The sequence below is a fragment of the Solanum stenotomum genome, chromosome 1, assembly GCF_019186545.1.
Source record: "Solanum stenotomum isolate F172 chromosome 1, ASM1918654v1, whole genome shotgun sequence".
Lineage (NCBI taxonomy): Eukaryota > Viridiplantae > Streptophyta > Magnoliopsida > Solanales > Solanaceae > Solanum > Solanum stenotomum.
The window spans coordinates 5884718-5903089 of NC_064282.1; the positions used below are offsets into that span (position 1 = coordinate 5884718).

The 18372-nt window shown below is 35.9% G+C and overlaps 2 protein-coding genes across 6 annotated transcripts; one reads left to right on the forward strand and one right to left on the reverse strand.

Moving 5' to 3' along the window:
• The first annotated feature begins 241 nt into the window (after positions 1–241).
• LOC125863872 (dynamin-related protein 3B-like) lies at positions 242–11971 on the forward strand. The gene is made up of 20 exons (XM_049543849.1): positions 242–844; positions 1789–2071; positions 2152–2180; positions 2275–2376; positions 3965–4033; positions 4118–4177; positions 5081–5194; positions 5379–5427; positions 5601–5710; positions 7469–7561; positions 7686–7778; positions 7859–7996; positions 8375–8488; positions 8584–8679; positions 8801–8843; positions 9221–9369; positions 9473–9619; positions 10385–10437; positions 10643–10742; positions 11149–11971. The coding sequence occupies exons 1-20, from the start codon at positions 467–469 to the stop codon at positions 11419–11421; spliced, it is 2493 nt and encodes an 830-aa protein (XP_049399806.1). The 5' UTR covers positions 242–466; the 3' UTR covers positions 11422–11971.
• Positions 11972–12462: 491 nt separating this feature from the next.
• On the reverse strand, positions 12463–18001 carry LOC125872909 (GATA transcription factor 19-like). 5 transcript variants are annotated; one of them, XM_049553706.1, is made up of 11 exons: positions 17475–18001; positions 17265–17351; positions 17028–17155; positions 16514–16615; positions 15717–15831; positions 15110–15169; positions 14582–14647; positions 14243–14302; positions 13492–13572; positions 12957–13028; positions 12464–12820 (listed from the first exon to the last, which is right to left on the reverse strand). In XM_049553706.1, the coding sequence occupies exons 1-11, from the start codon at positions 17787–17789 to the stop codon at positions 12776–12778; spliced, it is 1131 nt and encodes a 376-aa protein (XP_049409663.1). In that variant the 5' UTR covers positions 17790–18001; the 3' UTR covers positions 12464–12775. The 5 variants fall into 5 exon arrangements, 4 of the variants coding, with proteins under 4 accessions (XP_049409679.1, XP_049409663.1, XP_049409689.1 ...); XM_049553715.1 differs by having other exon boundaries at positions 12467–12820; positions 12957–13025; XM_049553722.1 differs by lacking the exon at positions 14243–14302 and having other exon boundaries at positions 12463–12820.
• Positions 18002–18372: the final 371 nt, after the last annotated feature.

The following is an 18372-nucleotide window of genomic DNA, read 5'->3' on the forward strand; positions in this document are numbered from 1 at the left end:
TTTTTGAATAATATTTTATTAAAATATTATTTGCTGACTAATTTTATTAATGATATTTTAAAAACTCTAAATTTAATTCTTATTTTTAATATCAAGAATAGAAAAAATATAATAAACTTTTTAAATTAAATAAATATTTATATTTGATATAAAGGCAAAGTAACCTCCCTCGCAAATGGAAATAAGACCAGTAATATAAATCAAGTCTATAATATAAAAAATATAAAATAAGGTTTTAAACACACCTTTCAGACATGATAACAACATACTCTGAGGTTCAATTTGGGGAAAACAAGTAACGATTCTGGCTTTGTTTCTTGGGCTGTAAGACAGATTTTTCGCCTTTTTTCTACGCAATCCATGAGACCTTTCCTCAATCAAACCTCAACAATCCACTTCTAGGGTTTTACTATCGTCAATCTCTGGTGATCTAGTAGAGTATTCAACTCTAAATCAAGAATTTAACATGGCGGAAGAAACATCACCGTCAAACTCTCCCGATGCGGTGGCATCAGCGGCGGCGGCGTCATTGGGTCATTCAGTAATTCCTATAGTGAACAAGCTACAAGATATATTCGCACAGCTAGGAAGTCAATCCACCATTGAGCTGCCGCAGGTTGCTGTTGTAGGGAGTCAAAGTAGTGGCAAATCAAGTGTTCTTGAGGCGCTTGTAGGTCGTGATTTCTTGCCTAGAGGGTCTGATATATGTACTAGGCGACCTCTTGTTCTACAGCTCCTTCAAACAAAGCGGAATCCTGATGGTACTGATGAGGAATGGGGAGAGTTCTTGCACCTTCCTGGGAAACGTTTCTTTGATTTTAATGAAATTCGTTGGGAGATTCAGGTATTTCTTGATTTGCAATGGACTCTTGTTGAATTTAGAGTTAATGAATTTAAACTGGGTGCACTGCAATGCATGTAAGTTTATTTATTTTCTTAGCAATTAGCATATATATGCACTTTCCAATAGGAAAGTAGTTAGTTTGATTGAATAGGACATATTATGTATCAAGCCCTAACTCCTAAGTCCTAACTAGCCTCATATACTGAATCAGCCTATGCATTAGGTTATAACTACTGCAATGTATGTAAATTTATTAATTGTCATGCTAGTTATGATGATATTATTGGTTAGATGTTATTGTACACGCGCCCTGAGAATAACTCATCTTAGATTGTTAAACAGTGAATTGGCATCTCATTTGTACACTTCTCCCACTAATTAAGTGGTTACATATGGACACTCCTTTTTTGTACAATGCTCTACCCTACTGCAATATATACAATATCTATATGGTAAGCTGTATTCTAAAGATGGTGTGTCCCTGACATGAGCAAGGAGAAACAGTAGTTCTGATTGAAAGATTATTGGCTTGTCTGTGCATCAATTATGGTTAAACAAGATCGTTTTTTTTTTTTTACAAAAATGGTTCTCTACAAAAGACACCCAATATATCCCGAACCTACATGGGTGCACCAAAAAGAAAAATAAATAAGGGACCGAAGACTACTACTCAACTGCTCAAAACTCATTTCTTCCCCTTCAAAAGCCCTGTTATTTCTCTCCGTCCAAATAATCCACATCAAAGCCAGGGGAAAAAAGAGATAGTTATTAGACTGATCATGGATTTTGTTATGGAAATATATGCATAGTAACTTCTAGTAGCAAGGATTGCATGAGGAGGACACTGAACATAATGCAATCTCAGTTATTGATCACGTGGTTTCTTTTCCTTGAAATTTACTTCTTCTCTTTTATAACTGCCAATCTTCCATCATTGGTGTTAGGCGGAGACAGAAAGGGAAGCAGGAGGAAATAAAGGAGTCTCGGACAAGCAGATACGGTTGAAAATTTTCTCACCCAATGTTCTTGATATTACTCTAGTGGATTTGCCTGGCATAACAAAGGTGCCTGTTGGTGATCAACCTTCTGATATTGAAGCTCGGATCAGAACTATGATCATGTCGTATATTAAGCTCCCAAGCTGCTTAATATTGGCTGTAACACCAGCCAATTCAGACTTAGCCAACTCAGATGCTCTTCAGATTGCTGGGAATGCTGATCCTGATGGTATGTTGCAACAATATATTCTATGCCAGGGAGTTTAGTTGCTTTTAGGTGCTTTCTTATATGAGAGATTCATCTTGCAGGTTATCGAACTATTGGAGTCATCACAAAGGTCAGTGTGAAAGGAAATTAATTTCATCCTTATGTTGATAATATTATTTCTCTGATATTTGTTTTAAATTGGTCGTGTTTCATTGTTTTCACAGCTGGACATCATGGATAGGGGTACTGATGCTCGTAACTTTTTACTTGGAAAAGTGATTCCCCTTCGCCTTGGTTATGTTGGTATAGTGAATCGTAATCAGGAGGTAATACATCCATTTTTTCTTTTTTCTTTTTCTTTTAGGAGGTAATACATCCAGCTACACATCTGGTGGAGGATATAGTTTCTCACGAGTTTTTGTTTATTTCTTGAATTTGGCTCATTTAATTCATATGTATGTTTTGGAGTTGCATATGAGGTTACCATATTTCTTTTAAAATCATTTATTCTTATTAGGTATATTGTGAAGGGTGTAGAACCAAAAATGAAAAATTGTCCACTTCCTTCATGGATATCTACAGTCTTCAGGTCTCTGAGAGGCACCTCTACCAAGTTTTCTTTTCTTGGGAGTGTTTTGTTTATTTATTTCTATGTTATTCTTATTCTTACTAAATTTTAACTGATACCTTTAAAAATATGTGGTTTTGATCATTTTTGTGGTCATCTTGCACAACTTCTTTCGGACAAGAAATTCTGTTGCGCTGGCAATACTTATTTTTCAAATACTGTGCGGTAGATTGCATATTTACCTTTGTAAATATATGACACCTGGGCCTAACTCAACCCCAAAAGCTAGATCATGAGGGGAGGTTAGCTCATGATGGGAGGTTTGTCCAAGTCCATAGAAGGAGACCAAATTCCCATCCCTCTACCGATGTGAGACTTCTTAACACTCCCCCGCACGCCCAGACCCAGACCTCAACTTGAGCGTGAACACTTCTAAATGGGAGCCCAACATCGGTGAACAACAAATTGGGATGGGCCTGACTCTGATACCATGTAAAGATATGACACCTAGGCCTAACTCAACCCCAAAAGCTAGCTCATTAGGGGAGGTTTGTCCAAGTCCATATAAGGAGACCAAATTCCCATCCCTCTACCAATGTGGGACTTCTTAACAACCTTCATTTCTGGATAATGGGATACATTTCAGGTTTGGTTTCCCTCTAAATCTCTTGGGTGCTAAATTGGTATTTGGCTGCTAGCTTTTCATTTTGTTGTGTGATTTTTTTTAGAACACAAAGTAATCTTTATTGATACCCCAAGCCGATGTTTTATTTTGAATCCATATATAATACAATTATTTTAAGGATAATTTAAAACACTAATAGGGCGCCATAACCAAAAAATCCAAGGAAGTATCTACAATCAAGCCTATGATGGGTCAATAGAGGTAATAAGCTGTTCAAGCTTTATGATTCCTCTCTGCACTCTTTCTTTTTGTGCCAAAAGAGGAGTCTGAGATATTATGGCACCCTATAACAGTCTCAAAGGACAGATGGATGAAAAGAGAAAGTTATAGACATTGAGCACCAGAACGAGTGTCAAGATCCACTGCAACTTTACAGTAGTGAAAAAACGTGAAAATCTTTAAAATTGTATTCAACTGCGGAAAATCTTAGCAGCCAGTGCATAATATACAACAAACCTACTTTGTGTACTGCTTGTAGTAGTCAAGATTTATTAGTTTATACTAGTACAAGTTAAGGATTTTGTTCATCAGAGAGAAAACCACTGGGTAACAAGATAACAGTGTGCTACGTATGAGCAACAGTATCTGTGTGCATATATTCATAAATATACGTATATTGCTTTATAAGTCTTTAATCCTATAGCTGAATTATGCAAAACAGGATATTATGATGAACCGGAGTATTAAGGATGCACTTGTAGCTGAGGAGAAGTTCTTCCGCAGCCGTCCTGTATGTTTTCTACCGTCTCTTATGTAGTTGATTTCATGTCTACATCCATTAACAATCTTCTGTTTTATCTATTTTTTCTCAAAGGTATATAGTGATCTTGCTGATCGCTGTGGTGTACCTCAATTGGCTAAAAAGTTGAACCAGGTAATCTATGCTGGTTAAAGTAACAGTGATTCTTCTTTTATTGGGTTGCCACATTGCTCGCATTACATCCTTGTAGGACCGAATATTTATATAAAATGTGAACCACAATAAGGTCAAACATTATATTTTATTATTTTTAAGTCATTATAAAAGTATCTCCAAATCAATTAATAAATTATAAGTTTCATCCTCTACAGTTATTTTTGCGTTTTTAAATGTAATTAACATGTTGAATTCAAAAAAGAAAAGGGGGCGAAAGGTCATGTTTTGAGATATACTTAGACATGCTTACCTTGTCACTGGTGGTTGTAAAAAAGTTTTTTTTTTACACAGTGATCATGTTATGGCACACGAGAAGCACAACATGAACATTTATACATGTAGTCACCTGTGTTATACCTTTCTTTTTGTGGTTTCCAGCTGTGATCAGGGATTTACCAAGCAGTTTATTTCTTCTTGAAAATAAACATCATAATCTGGACGCACAAATGCTATGGTCATGTTCTGTATGTGTCAATCTGGACGCACAAATTCTATGGTCATGTTCTGTATGTGTCAATCTGGTCTCTAATGCATACCTTGCTGTTTGTTGGATGAGAGTAATGTCTTCCTTGTTATTTTTACTTATATATGGGGATATTTTCTCCAATGACATGTTAAGGCTGTCTTTCCTGTTTACCGTTGCACCTTTTTTTACTTGCATTTGTGCAACAGATACCTGTTGTGTTCTTATTGTTTTCCACATCAATGGGATGATTGGCTATCACCCACCTTCGGCCCAATCCCATTGTCCTGTTCCAAAGGAAATGCAAATTTTCCATGTGTGCTGTTTGCTTTCCAGTTGTGGTATACATCTTGTTGTTTTGAAATCAGTATTAACTTGAACTTCTTTGTTTAATGCAGATTTTGGTGCAGCACATCAAAAAACTCCTTCCAGGATTGAAATCACGCATTAGTACTGGACTTGTGTCTGTCGCAAAGGAGCATGCTAGCTATGGGGAGATCACTGAGTCGAAGGTAATTTCTTTTGTCTTCCCTATGCTTTACTAAGCACTGGACTGAAGTTCTGGGGAGTTTGTTGTCATAGTACTACCAATTGTTGAGCTCTGGAGGGTTTCTTTCTGCTAGGGTTATTGTAGTTTGCTCAGCTAGTGTTTTTGAACTATTTATTGGCATCATTGTACTAATCCGCTGAATCTAGGCTGGTATGGGTGCTCTCCTTCTGAACATTCTTTCCAAGTACAGTGAAGGTAATGTGGCCTAAACCTTGCAATATTTGATAGTAGTCCTCTACTGGATTCGATCTCCTATATCTAATGTTGCTTTCTAGTATAAATTTCATATTAATTGGCCATTTACACTTCCTAACCTCATTACCAGTTTGTATTTTTTATTTTGTTTTTTTTCTTTGGGTCGAGAGCAGCATTCTCTTCTATGATAGAAGGCAAAAATGAAGAAATGTCAACTTCTGAGCTGTCTGGTGGAGCAAGGATTCATTACATTTTTCAGAACATATTTGTGAAGAGTTTGGAGGTCTACTTCTTTCATATTAACTTTTTTTAAATGGGTAAAAGTTTTGTGAAATTTCATATTACCTTTTGCAATGCCTACTTTATTCTTTTATTGCTTGGAGAATTGAAATTCATCTGTAGACTTGCTAATGTTTTCAGATAAATATTATTGATGCCATTTTTGTCAATAGATAGCTAGCATGTATGCTTTCGTTGGTATGGTCAACTCTGAATGGCTTATAATACTTTTATTGGGCATTAACTTTTTTATCACTAAGGTCTTCATAAATTGTTGCTAAGGTTGTGGCGCACATGTACATAAGCCATTCATCTATTGTCCTGGTTTTCATCCACGTACAAAGTCGCATAATTGAAATCTATCTTCCATTGTGAATAGTCTTTTATCGACTAGCTCCTTACTTTAGTAGATCATATGGATGTAGAAAAAGCAACTAATTTGGATGAAATAGAAACATCTCTTTTCCATTTCTATTTACCCAGTTCATATCTTTGTTTCGTGTGTTCCTGGGGGAATTCGATCTCGGAATACCACCTAAATAACTACGGCCAGAGAGTCAAATAGGTCGGGAAGAAAGAGTCTGAGGTCGGGTCGGACGACATACATCTTGGTTGGTTCCACCACCACTAGAGATTGGACATAAATATAATCTTTCTTCTAAAAAAGGAATTCTTATATATATATTTTGAAAATAGCTGCAAGACAAAAACCGAAAGCCCTTCTTTTATTGTTGTTCCTCCCAGATGCATCATCACATGGCCGTCGTGTAACTCCTCGAGAATCATGTCATTCGCCTGTCACGTATTGCCACCAGAGTCATAAATACTCGAAGTAAGCTCCTGGCTCGCCCTTATCTCTAAAGGGGCTTACGAACGCTGGTTATCCAACATCACAAAATGCTTTGATCCCATTACAAAAATCAAGTATGTCTCTATGGATGTTACTTGATTTTCAAATCAACCCTTGTTCCATGAAAACATGAGTGAACGGTCAATTATTGTTGAGAGAATTTGAAAGAGCCGAGTCTGTAAAAGGCTCTTCTCCTTTACTTTTTTAGAGCGTATCACTATTTTGAAATAAAAAAAAGGTTTATGGATGAAGTAATCGGAATGACAAGTGGTTACGGTTGCGGAAAGTGGAGAAAGTTCCCTTCCATCAATAAACCACAAATTTTACAATAAGGTTTCATATACAAGAATTCTAAATCTTCAAGGCTGTAAAAAATGTGAATGACAGACAAGAACTTTTCAGTAACTTTGCATAATTAGTATGTTGATGTGTATAATTAGAATGTTTAACCTAGGNATCACAAAATGCTTTGATCCCATTACAAAAATCAAGTATGTCTCTATGGATGTTAGTTGATTTTCAAATCAACCCTTGTTCCATGAAAACATGGGTGAACGGTCAATTATTGTTGAGAGAATTTGAAAGAGCCGAGTCTGTAAAAGTCTCTTCTCCTTTACTTTTTTAGAGCATATCACTATTTTGAAATTAAAAAAAGGTTTATGGATGAAGTAATTAGAATGACAAGTGGTTACGGTTGCGGAAAGTGGAGAAAGTTCCCTTCTATCAATAAACCACAAATTTTTACAATATGGTTTCATATACAAGAATTCTAAATCTTCAAGGCTGTAAAAAATGTGAATGACAGACAAGAACTTTTCAGTAACTTTGCATAATTAGTATGTTGATGTGTATAATTAGAATGTTTAACCTAGGTTTAGTTGCTTATTAATCAGATTTCTCTTTCTCCCGCAGGAAGTTGATCCCTGTGAAGATTTAACCGATGATGACATCCGAACTGCCATTCAAAATGCAACCGGTGCCAAATCTGCATTATTTGTGCCAGAGGTAACTCCAAAGGATTTAACCTGTTCATTTCTTTTGAGCAAATATATCAACGCTTTCTTGAATAATTCCTGTAGTATTTATGACAATTGGTTGGTCACATCTTAATTATTGTGTAAATATGCAGGTCCCATTTGAAGTTCTCATTCGAAGGCAAATAGCACGTTTAATGGACCCGAGTTTTCAATGTGCACGATTTATATATGATGAGCTGGTTAAAGTAGGCCAATGTTGACAACCTTTTTATTCTGGTTATGCATTTTTATAATTGCTGTTCTAACTTGAATGATTCCTTCGTAGATGAGCCATCGTTGTATGGTCAATGAGATGCAACGTTTTCCAATTTTGAGAAAGCGCATGGATGAGGTTATTGGAAATTTTTTGCGTGAAGGACTGGGACCTTCAGAAGTAATGATTGGACACCTTATTGAGATGGAGGTATGTCAAAATGTTGGGTGTTTTATTTGGTTTTGCTTATACCTAACACAACAAACATATTTGATGTTCAAGTTTGTTGAGTTGATTGATAAGTGTCAACTATTTTTGAAATATTATGCTAGAATTTCAACCCGTTCTTTCCGTACATATCACAATCAAATTTTACAATTGCTGTATTGTTCTGCAGTTGTAATTAACTAATGGTATCAGGGTCTATGCTCATCTGACATCTCAGATAAAAACTAGCTCATTTGATAGTTGCCAAAAGCATCTTGATGTAAAAGTTCGTGAATTGCTTTAGCAAATCACTAAAATTCTTATGAATCTTTTGCTGTTAAAGTTTGTATATTGTTCAACTTAATTGTTTTTCTGTTGCAGATGGATTACATAAATACTTCACATCCAAATTTTATTGGTGGGACTAAAGCTCATGAGATGGCATTACAACAGGTCAAGTCCTCTAGGATTGCTGCACCTAATCCGAGGCAGAAAGTAAAATTTTCATTTGCTGTTCATAGACTTTTGCAATTGGTCTTGCAAATTATATCATACTGATATATATATATATTTTTGCTATTGCTATTCAGGATGGCGTAGATTTAGAAAAAGCACCAACCTCTGAAAGAAGTCTGAAATCACGTGCTATACTTGCCAGATCAGTTGGTGGTTTTGTCCCTGATCAGGTTGGCCTTTTCTGCATCATCTCCAAGTTTAGTTTCTTCATCATCTCCCTGATCAACATTGCACAGCTTTCAAATTTCAAGTGTTACTTGCACTGATTAGTGTTCTTTTTGACTGGGACAGGTTGTTCGGCCTGCTCCAGAAGTTGAGAAAACTACAGCATCAGGTGCGTTTCCATCTGGTGATACATGATGTGTTCATTTATGCCACATGTTTGTTAATTGAACGTACATGAGTTATTAGTTATTTTTTGAGAATTGGTAACAAAAATAACTATTAAATGAGTTATTAGTTATTTTGACAAGTTAAATATCTTATTGACAAGAAGGAAAGAATATTGTATACAAGGATTAGCCATTTGCAAATGCGGCTTTATGAAGAAGTCCTTCCTTAAGTAACTTGTGGTTCACTTAAGCTCAAAAACTCCATGAACTTTTATGTTGCTCGTATTATGAATTCATGTCCTTTCTCCTTATAATCTTTAGAAAATATTTTTTTGCTCAGTGTTATTGCCCAGCCATTGCTGATATATCTCTTCATTAGGATCAAATGTTGGTTCAAGTTGGGGAATATCATCAATATTTGGTGGCTCGGACAATCGTGCATCTGTCAAAGACAATTTCATTAACAAGCCATTCAGTGATACTGCACTGAGCATGGATCATGCTTTCTCAATGATCCACTTGAGAGAGGTATCAGTTTTGAAGGCCCTCTCTGCCGTATGATTACTTTATAGATTAGGTTGGTGATAACTGATAAAATTAAACATGACATCTCTATGTGTTTTGCTTGAAGCCCCCAAGTGTCTTGAGGCCTTCAGAAACTCATTCAGATCAGGAGACTATTGAAATTGCCATTACAAAACTGTTATTGCGGTCATACTATGACGTTGTCAGGAAGAATATTGAAGACTCAGTACCTAAAGCAATCATGCATTTTCTGGTAATTCTGAATTGCAATGACTTGGTCCTTCACTTATTTCATGCTTTGATATTTTTGACCTCTATGTGGGTGGCCTTTCAATGGACTTATGCTTAGGGGTTCTCCATTTAGTGGCAGTCTTGAGGATTCCTAAATCTACTCTTAGTGGCAGTTTCTATTTTCTGATTAAATGATAATAGAAGTTCTTCCCATCTCGTTGCGTTCTCTTATTTCCTTCTTAAGGATGTTCTCTTTCAGTTATAATTTTCAGCATTAAGAAGACACTGACCCTAGAATATGTAGTAATATGCCAACATGGGATTTTAGACAACCTGGGGGCGGAATGGATAAAGCAAGCACAGTAATCTGCTTTCTTTTATTTTCTTAAAGCACAGGGGAATAGTGGTACTGTTTGGTCTTCTGCCAACAGTTCAGAGGCTAACTTTTATCTGGGGAAAGTAACTTTCTCTATTCTACCTTCATCTAACTTTGTATTGTGTCATAGTATCGATCTGTCAAGTGTATTCCTACAATTGCTGATTCTGACATTCTGTGAAAGTTGTGAAGTTCTTTATTTTATCTGGTGGAAATTTCTGTATTGTTGGAACTGTCGACTACTTTTTGTTGATAATTTTTTCTAATTAGCCAATATGAGGGAAATAGTATCTGGTGTCTGTTAACTTCATTTAGACTCTGGGTGTTGTGTTTTCGTTTTTTTAGTAAGAATGCTACTGTTCGATTTGGATTTCTTTTTTGTTGACAAAAATGGTGTAATCCTTTCTCCAGGTAAATCACACCAAAAGAGATCTTCACAATGTGTTCATCAAGAAACTCTACAGGTATTGGAAGTAGAATTTCTTTTTTATCAAAATACTTTGCCAGGATAGTGGCTAATTGATCCTTCATTAGCTTAGCAGCATGAATTTTATGTGCTTATGTACTTGTATGTTGTTTCTAGCGCCTGGCTGCTTTAGCCAAATCAAGTGCTACAAATTTTTCCAGTACTCGTAGTTCTTATCAGTGGTGCTTGCTATTTTGTTGCAGAGAAAACCTCCTCGAAGAAATGTTGCAAGAACCTGATGAGATAGCCATGAAGAGAAAGCGTACACGTGAGACACTTCGTGTTCTTCAGCAAGCTTTCAAGGTCAAATCGTTACCATTTTGACTCTTGAGTATATTTTTGCATATATATACATTTCAAGGCTCACTACACTAAGCTTTATGATAGAATGTTTATGGTTTTGATAACTAGAATCTTATTTTACTCTTTGTTTAGGAACTAAGGAGAAAAGTTTGTTTAAGTTGGGAAGAAGTATCACAACATTAACTCCTAATATACTTTGCCTTATTCTCATTTTCATTGTACTCGTGAAATCAGTTCAGCCAGATATTCTGTTTGCCATTGAACACCTTGTGAAACTGTCTGTAACTATATCCTTGTGGTTCCGATTCCTTAAGATGTTCTGTTTGTCATCATTATCTAGGTTTCTTTGGCTTATAATGACTTACGTAGTACCATTCAGCTGGAATTAATGTTTTGTGGTTTGCAGACATTGGAGGAGTTACCGCTTGATGCTGAGACAGTTGAAAGGGGTTATAGCTTGGGTACTGATCCGACAGGCCTTCCAAAGATTCACGGGCTTCCAACATCATCAATGTACACTACAAGCAGTGGCTCTACTGATTCATACACCAGTTCTCCTAAGAACTCTAGATTGCGCAATGCATCCCATTCTGGTGAGCTACAGTTACCAATGTATGGCAGTGCAGATTCAAATGGTAGTGGGCATAATGTTGGTATTTTTCCAACAGTAGGTGTATAGGAGACTCAATAGATGCAGGGGTTGACCATTCATGAGTGAATTTATTTGCTCTCTCCACCATCATCGCAAACCCTGTCTCTGGTGCAGTGGAGTGCTACTATTCTTTGTCATGGGAGGTGTTTTGCTAAGCTGATCACTATTCGCTTTTACCCACATATTGTCTATTTCTTCATCAACTTTAAATTCATTGTTCGTAGAAGCTTGTACAAAAAAAAAATTAATAGGAAGTTTTCGTCTTTAGAAGATGAGGCTAGTTTTGTTGCCTTTTGGTATGATAATTGGCAATGTATTATCTAGCCGTCAATTTTTGAGTTCGATCATTTGCTTTCTCAATTTTTTCAAATGCGATAGTAGGAGATATCATCACTTGTGTATATTATGCCTTTTATTTTGGGAGAGTCTTGTCATTTTCTGCAACGATGCTCCTCTTCGATACAGAATACAGATTGCTGTAATTTGAATGTTATTCCTCTGGTACCTGACAAAGTGGCTCAACTTTTGTGGTCAAAATTATAAAACCTAAGTGTGGTTTTCTCCATGCTTTACTATATTAGTCCTTGTCTGGATGTTATAGTATAATGAATACTTCTTTATAAGCCATCTATTGTTTAATCGTGCATTAGAAATAATTAAACCCAATCATACGTCACATTGGTAGATTTTGGATTATGCAAATATATTTTCACCCCGATATGACGTGGCACTAGTTCTAATAACAATTAACTTACGTACATCAACTTTCCACAAGTTATACTGCCTTCTTGATTTTTGATCTGTTTCAAAAAACAGTAAGTATTACTTTGTATATTTCGCAAGACCATAAGATTCAAAGGGTACATTACAAAACAAAAAATCAAGCAACTTTTTTTTTTAAAATCCGTGCTGAGTTAAAGCTAAGATAAACAAATTAAAATAAGGGAGCAACACTTTTCAGATTTGTTTGTTAAAGGTATGCAAATATCTCAAAAAAATTATTTTCTAGTAAGAATCAATAGTGATCAATGAAACTGATTATTAAATTAGATGAAATAATCCAAACGAAGCAACCCCTCCTCCATGTTCCCCTTCTTTTCTCTTCTAAAGATGTAGTTTTTCTTCGGACAAATACACCGTTGCAACACTTAGAAGTATAATAAGAGAAAGAGGATGGAAGAAAACATAAAATTCCAGAAATTCTATGACATAAATTAACCAAAGTATATACAAATATCCAGTACCTCCTATGTCCCAACTCCTAACATACATAAGGCGAGCTCTTGGCTATAATATTGACAGATGCTTTACAAGTTTTAATATAACACCTAGTATTGACTGGAATCTTCAAGCTCTAGACATCAACTTGGAATAGTGTATGTCATGTCGCAGGCCAGTGAACACTCATATGTGAATCAATCCCAATCTGTAATACAAACAAATGATGTTCAGATTCATTAAGGAAGAGTTTTAATTCAATGGAGTAATAAATATACCAATTTTAGAAGTCTTCAACACAATCACAAGCAAACGAAAACATCTTGCATGAAAATAGGACAGACCTGTCCATCGAAGTTTGCAGGAATCTCAAATTCAGTTCCAGAAGCATTTGCAAGTGCGTCGAGATTATCCTGCTGAATCAAGATGCTTGGTAAGTGAAGCTTTTGAAAGATTTAGCAGGTGTTTGGACATGAATTTGTTGATATTTTAAAAAAAATAAAAATATATAGTACTTCAAGTAAAGTTAAAATGGTATATGGAAGTTCAACTTGTGTTTGGACATGAAAACAAAGTTGAAGTTGTGAGTGCGAACTTGAAAAAACTCCTTACAACCATTTTTCAAACTTCATATTTCAAGTTTGAAGTTGATATAATTGGCCAATTTAAGAAGCAAACACTTGGTCAAAAAAATCTCCAAAAAGTTTTGAAAAAATGGACAAATGGGCTTTGTGTCATCCATCATGTTCATGGACAACAAATAACAGTCGACCATCACGAGAACATCCCTCTTGAAAAGTCATCATCTAAACAACGAAATCAGGAAAAGGGAAAAAGAATGTTCAAACTGACAAACAGCAAAGATTATTCGGAAGTTACCTCTTCATCAATGTTAACTGAAGAACTTCCAATACAGAAAGGAGAACTATCAGCAAAGTTTTCTGTAGCTTCTTGCATATCCTACATTAAAAGATATCACCAGCCTATCAGCACTGTTAGAAATCTATGCATGTGGGAGCAAACGTCAAATTCTTTTTTTCCAACAAATCAAAGTCATCATATAAAAGGCATTAGGAGATCGTCCAAAGAGGGACACATTATAAAGTTATGCAAGGAGCAAAGCATCCAAAATCACAAACCATGCACTCTATACATTGATGAATGTTACTTCACAAATGTACCCAAAAGGAATAAAAAAGTAAACAACTGTGATCTTTTGAATAGAGATTTCCACTACATTAAAAGCCTACTGCTAGCTTCTTTCCCTCCCTCCATCCCATACTAAATGTCCAACCATCCAAAAGGGTTTGCACATAATGGGACTGAGCCACAAAAAGAGAGAAAACCAATCACTGTAAACTTGCTCCTTTCTTTTTTTGTAGAAATCACTCTTAATTAACTCCTTATCTACCCGAAAGTTGGATACTTAAAATTATAAGTTCCTTGTATACCAGCATTAACTTCCTAGATGGGAATCCTCGTTCAGACAACTCAGTCTTTTTAAGGGAAGCAAGAGGGGATCCGTGTGATGACAACATCACTTAAGCCGTCAAGTCAGAGATTAACATGATAGAACAAACAATTTCAGAGAGCCGTCAATATAAACCAAAAAGACTTCAAATATGACTACCAGCTCAGCAGTGGTAACTGAAGGATTTTCCTCCGTTAGTTTTGTCTCCCCCGAACTTCCCTGCTCAAACCCAATGAACCACAGTTAAACAAAAAATAAAATGAAGAGGAACATGCAAGGAAGTTTTCAAATGCCCAAATTTCCATTTTAAATGTGTTTTCCAACTCATCAAGACTCCAAAAACTGGACCTCAAAGGAAAGAAGGGAGGATAGTCATTCAATTACGCCTGGAAAATTTAGGCATACTATGGTTCCAAGAGAACTGCATGCAAAATACTGTCTCCACTTCATACCTATACAATAATTTCGCCTCAATACCGCTTATTAAAAAAGATTTACCTCTTGATGTTGCTTTAGATAAGAATTCTCAGGTGCAAAGGTAGACAGCTTGTTATCAGGAGTTCCCTACATGACAAAGGAAAAATCAGTACTACAAAGTTGAACAATAAACTACAACCTAACAAACTCTTGATAGATTAGAGGTAAAGGTACAAACATTTACGATTTGTATGTAAACATAGTCACAGTGGAAATTTTTGGATCACATGCAAGAGGAACTAATTTGATAATTCAAGAAAAGAATAGACAGGAGGCTTTGTCTGGAGGGAAATGAATGATTTAGTAATTCAGAGAAAGATTTCAAGTAGGAATCTGCATCTTAAGAGAGCTCCACTACATGCTTGTTTTTTAATTTCTTTTTCCTACCCTTTTGTTGAAGAGGGGGAGAGGGAGAGGGCACTTCCATATTGATGCTTCATCACAGCATGTTCCATAAGTATTGATCCTCAAATTGTCGATCATTGACAATGTACATTAAACTGATTCTGTAAGATAGAGGGATGTGCCACTTGTTCTCAATTTACTTACTGGCTCGTTTTTGTCAAAGGGTACATGACTCCCTCCCTTTGTAATATCTCTTAACATACCCTAGAAATGAACAAAAACAAAGGGTGAATAGCAAAACAAGTTACAAGAGCAAACAGATGAATAATATGATTGAAAATAAACAAATAAGAACCATCAAGTTTAAGAATGCATTTATTCAGAGCATCTAGAAAGATCAACATACACTTCAACATTTGAATCACATCCAAGAATAGAAGATCAACAGAATACATGTAAATGACATGCCTGGTTTGCAATCCATTATTTTCACAGCAATAAACTAAATAAGCCTTTATAGTGTTTGCCATAAGACTAAAATGGCAGTGCAAGTAAAGAGAAATCAAGATCTAAATGATCAGGTCAACTCTTAATCCAGTAATCTGGTAATTGACGTTGATTATTGTCCCTGAGAACCTAAGCCAAGACTAAATCAACATAAGAAATGCATTGATTATTGATTATTGTTTTGATCATCAACTGAATGTCAGCAAAACATAAGAAATGTGTGTTCGAGAAGGTCCTTTTTTCGGGTTTGATGTTTTTTGGGGGTGGGGGAACAGAAAAAACAGGCAGACCAACTGCGCAATACCTTGTTTGCCCACATAAGCCCACAAGCATTGCAGAGCGTTCTAGGGCCCAATGGGCCCCGCCGCATCGCAGGGGTCTCACTTTCATTAGTACCACAGTGGTGACATCTTCGTAGTCTGTAAGTTCAAAGGGAAGTAAATGCAGATTATAAGGGGAAAAAGAAAAAGTAAAATCCTAAGCCAATAACATAAAGAGTAAAGGAATAGTAGAAATTTACATAGCCTTAAACAAAAATGTCTTATTTTGCTAGTTTTTTGGTGCGACAGGATGTTGATGCAATTTTAAATACAATTAGGGACTATGTAGTTATGTTTTCTCGCACTGGCTTAGTGCAAGCATTTATAAAATCTTGGATTACTTATCAAAAAAAAAAGAGACTGCAGAATAGTAGGCCAAATATGAATGCTGAATTGTAAATAAGCCCATTGACGTGAAGAGACAGCAGGAAAAGTAAGCTGAATATGAAGCAAATACGTCATTGTGTCATAGGTTTGCTACTGTTTTCTGTTTTGATTTGTCAACATGCTGACTCGAACCCATAGCCGTAAGGTTAGAGGTGGAGGTGCTTTCCACTTGAACTACCCTCATAGTTTAGTTATTTCTGAATGAAACCCTCCATTTCATGCAATAATAGCCATTGTTACACAAGTTAAATGTGGAAAAAAGTCAAAGTCTCAAGGCCCTCAACTACCAAAACACAAAGCATAGCATAAAGCAGACAAATCACAGAGCAACTGATTCTTAACAAGATGTTGCTGGTATGAACTGTCAGAAGTAAGGTACTAAGTTCATACTTACGTAGGTTCAGAATGAGCAGCACTGTCCCCTGAATCAATATTGTCAGCAGACGACTTTTCACCCTCCTTTAAAGAGGCAAATTGTCCATTTTTACGATGCATCCTATAAACAGTGCAACTAAAACAGTCAAAAGAATACTAGAGTAATCAACCTCATTACTAAATCTTGAATTTGAATGACAATAGTTTCCAATGAATCTAGACAAGTTCTAAAACCTTTATAATAACCAAAAACATTCTTTTTGAAAAATCATATTTACTTCATTGTACCATTATACAGCCAGTACTTTTTGACCGATCTACGTCAAACAAGTATTTAAAATTTATTGATACCCGTCTACTTCAAATATTTGGGCAACTTAAGTAGTCTCTAAATGATACTTTTTTAAGAAGTATCACATTAACTGAAACCAATTAATGCCACGAGTAGAAACATTCTTCTTCAATGATCCTTTTAATATATTAATCACCAAACACAATGAAGAAAAAACCAAGGACTGCAACCTTCGCCTCACCTCTGTGCAACTTCTTTCCGACAAGCATAACGAATTGTTTTCTCAAAGCATCTATCTTTTTTCTTCTCCCGGAATCTAATCAGAGATGCCATTCTCGGAGAAATGTTTTGCCTGGTGTTATCAACACTCTATAAACATAACCCAAAAATCAGTGAACATCCACAGCCCCCAGGCCCCAGTAAGCTCTGGTTTAACCACACATAAATTGAAAACAACCTCCAACTGAACTCAACGCACCTTAGTATTTTGCAGTGCAACAGAATCTGTGTTAGGTACATAACTAGGCACCTCACACCCTCCTAATAATAGCATCACCGCTTGCACCTGCGAGTTTTACACTAACAAAAATCATACATCATTCCTTGAATTCAATTGTAACCACATTGGGCAAATAGAACAAATTGACATGGAAACTCTTCAATTACACAGCCTCAAATAAAATTGAACCTTTTCAGGAGTAACAGCTGGGAATACATAGACTTGGCCTTCGAAAGAAATAGTAAGCTCACTAGTCCGCGAGGGAACAGCCATAACTCTGCCGCTATCTACAGGGCCAGCAACAAGCGGCATAGAGCAAACCTGCAACTCTTCACCGCTACTCATCGCCTCCTCATAGCCACCGCCAACACTGATATCATCAGCCTCAAATCCTCCACCTCCATATCTATCTACTCGAATTGGTACATTCATATACTCCTGCTGAAACGCTACTACTCCATACTGCCCACCTAGCATATTCCTCGAATTATCCGCCGCTTCCATTTCTCCAGAAAAAAAAAATTCACTGTAAAAACAGAAGAAAAACAACAAACTATATATACATCTGCATGTGTTTTGTAAGTAGATGAAAATGGTGAGGGGAATTGAAAAAACCCTAACCCTAGATAGATTCTGATACTAATAAAATCCCAGAAAGTTGATGAAGAATCGCAGAGAAAGGGAAGAATGTTCAACTGGAAATGTAGTTATATTTAGCTGAAAATTGATACTAAGAATTAAGGAGGGGGAATTTAGAAAATTTGATTCATTGGAAAAGACTCAAAAGGGTAAATGGAGAGGAAAGAAGCAAAACCGTTGATTTATATGATGGTGTCACGTGAAACGTCCATTTATTTAACGTATCGAGTCACGCTTTATGCACTTTTGTCCCCACCCGTCACGATTATCATATTTATATTTATAGAAAATAAAAATCTTAGTAGTAGTAGTAAAAAGACAGGCGGGGAAAACTATGAGATGTATACACAAAGATTTTGAAGTTTTTTTAAAATATTATTTTTATGAAAAAAATTATGATGTTGAATTTGATTTGGTAAATAATAAGTTTATAGACTATAGTAATTTC

Coding starts and splice junctions, on each gene's coding strand:
- LOC125863872 (XM_049543849.1), top strand. CDS start 467: ATGGCGGAAGAAACATCACCGTCAAACTCTCCCGATGCGGTGGCATCA. Junction 7,562..7,685: donor CTGCATTATTTGTGCCAGAG/GTAACTCCAAAG, acceptor GTAAATATGCAG/GTCCCATTTGAAGTTCTCAT. Junction 9,620..10,384: donor AAGCAATCATGCATTTTCTG/GTAATTCTGAAT, acceptor TCCTTTCTCCAG/GTAAATCACACCAAAAGAGA.
- LOC125872909 (XM_049553706.1), bottom strand. CDS start 17,789: ATGGAAGCGGCGGATAATTCGAGGAATATGCTAGGTGGGCAGTATGGA. Junction 16,616..17,027: donor CGGAAAGAAGTTGCACAGAG/GTGAGGCGAAGG, acceptor CACTGTTTATAG/GATGCATCGTAAAAATGGAC. Junction 15,170..15,716: donor GGCTTATGTGGGCAAACAAG/GTATTGCGCAGT, acceptor GTTCATTTCTAG/GGTATGTTAAGAGATATTAC.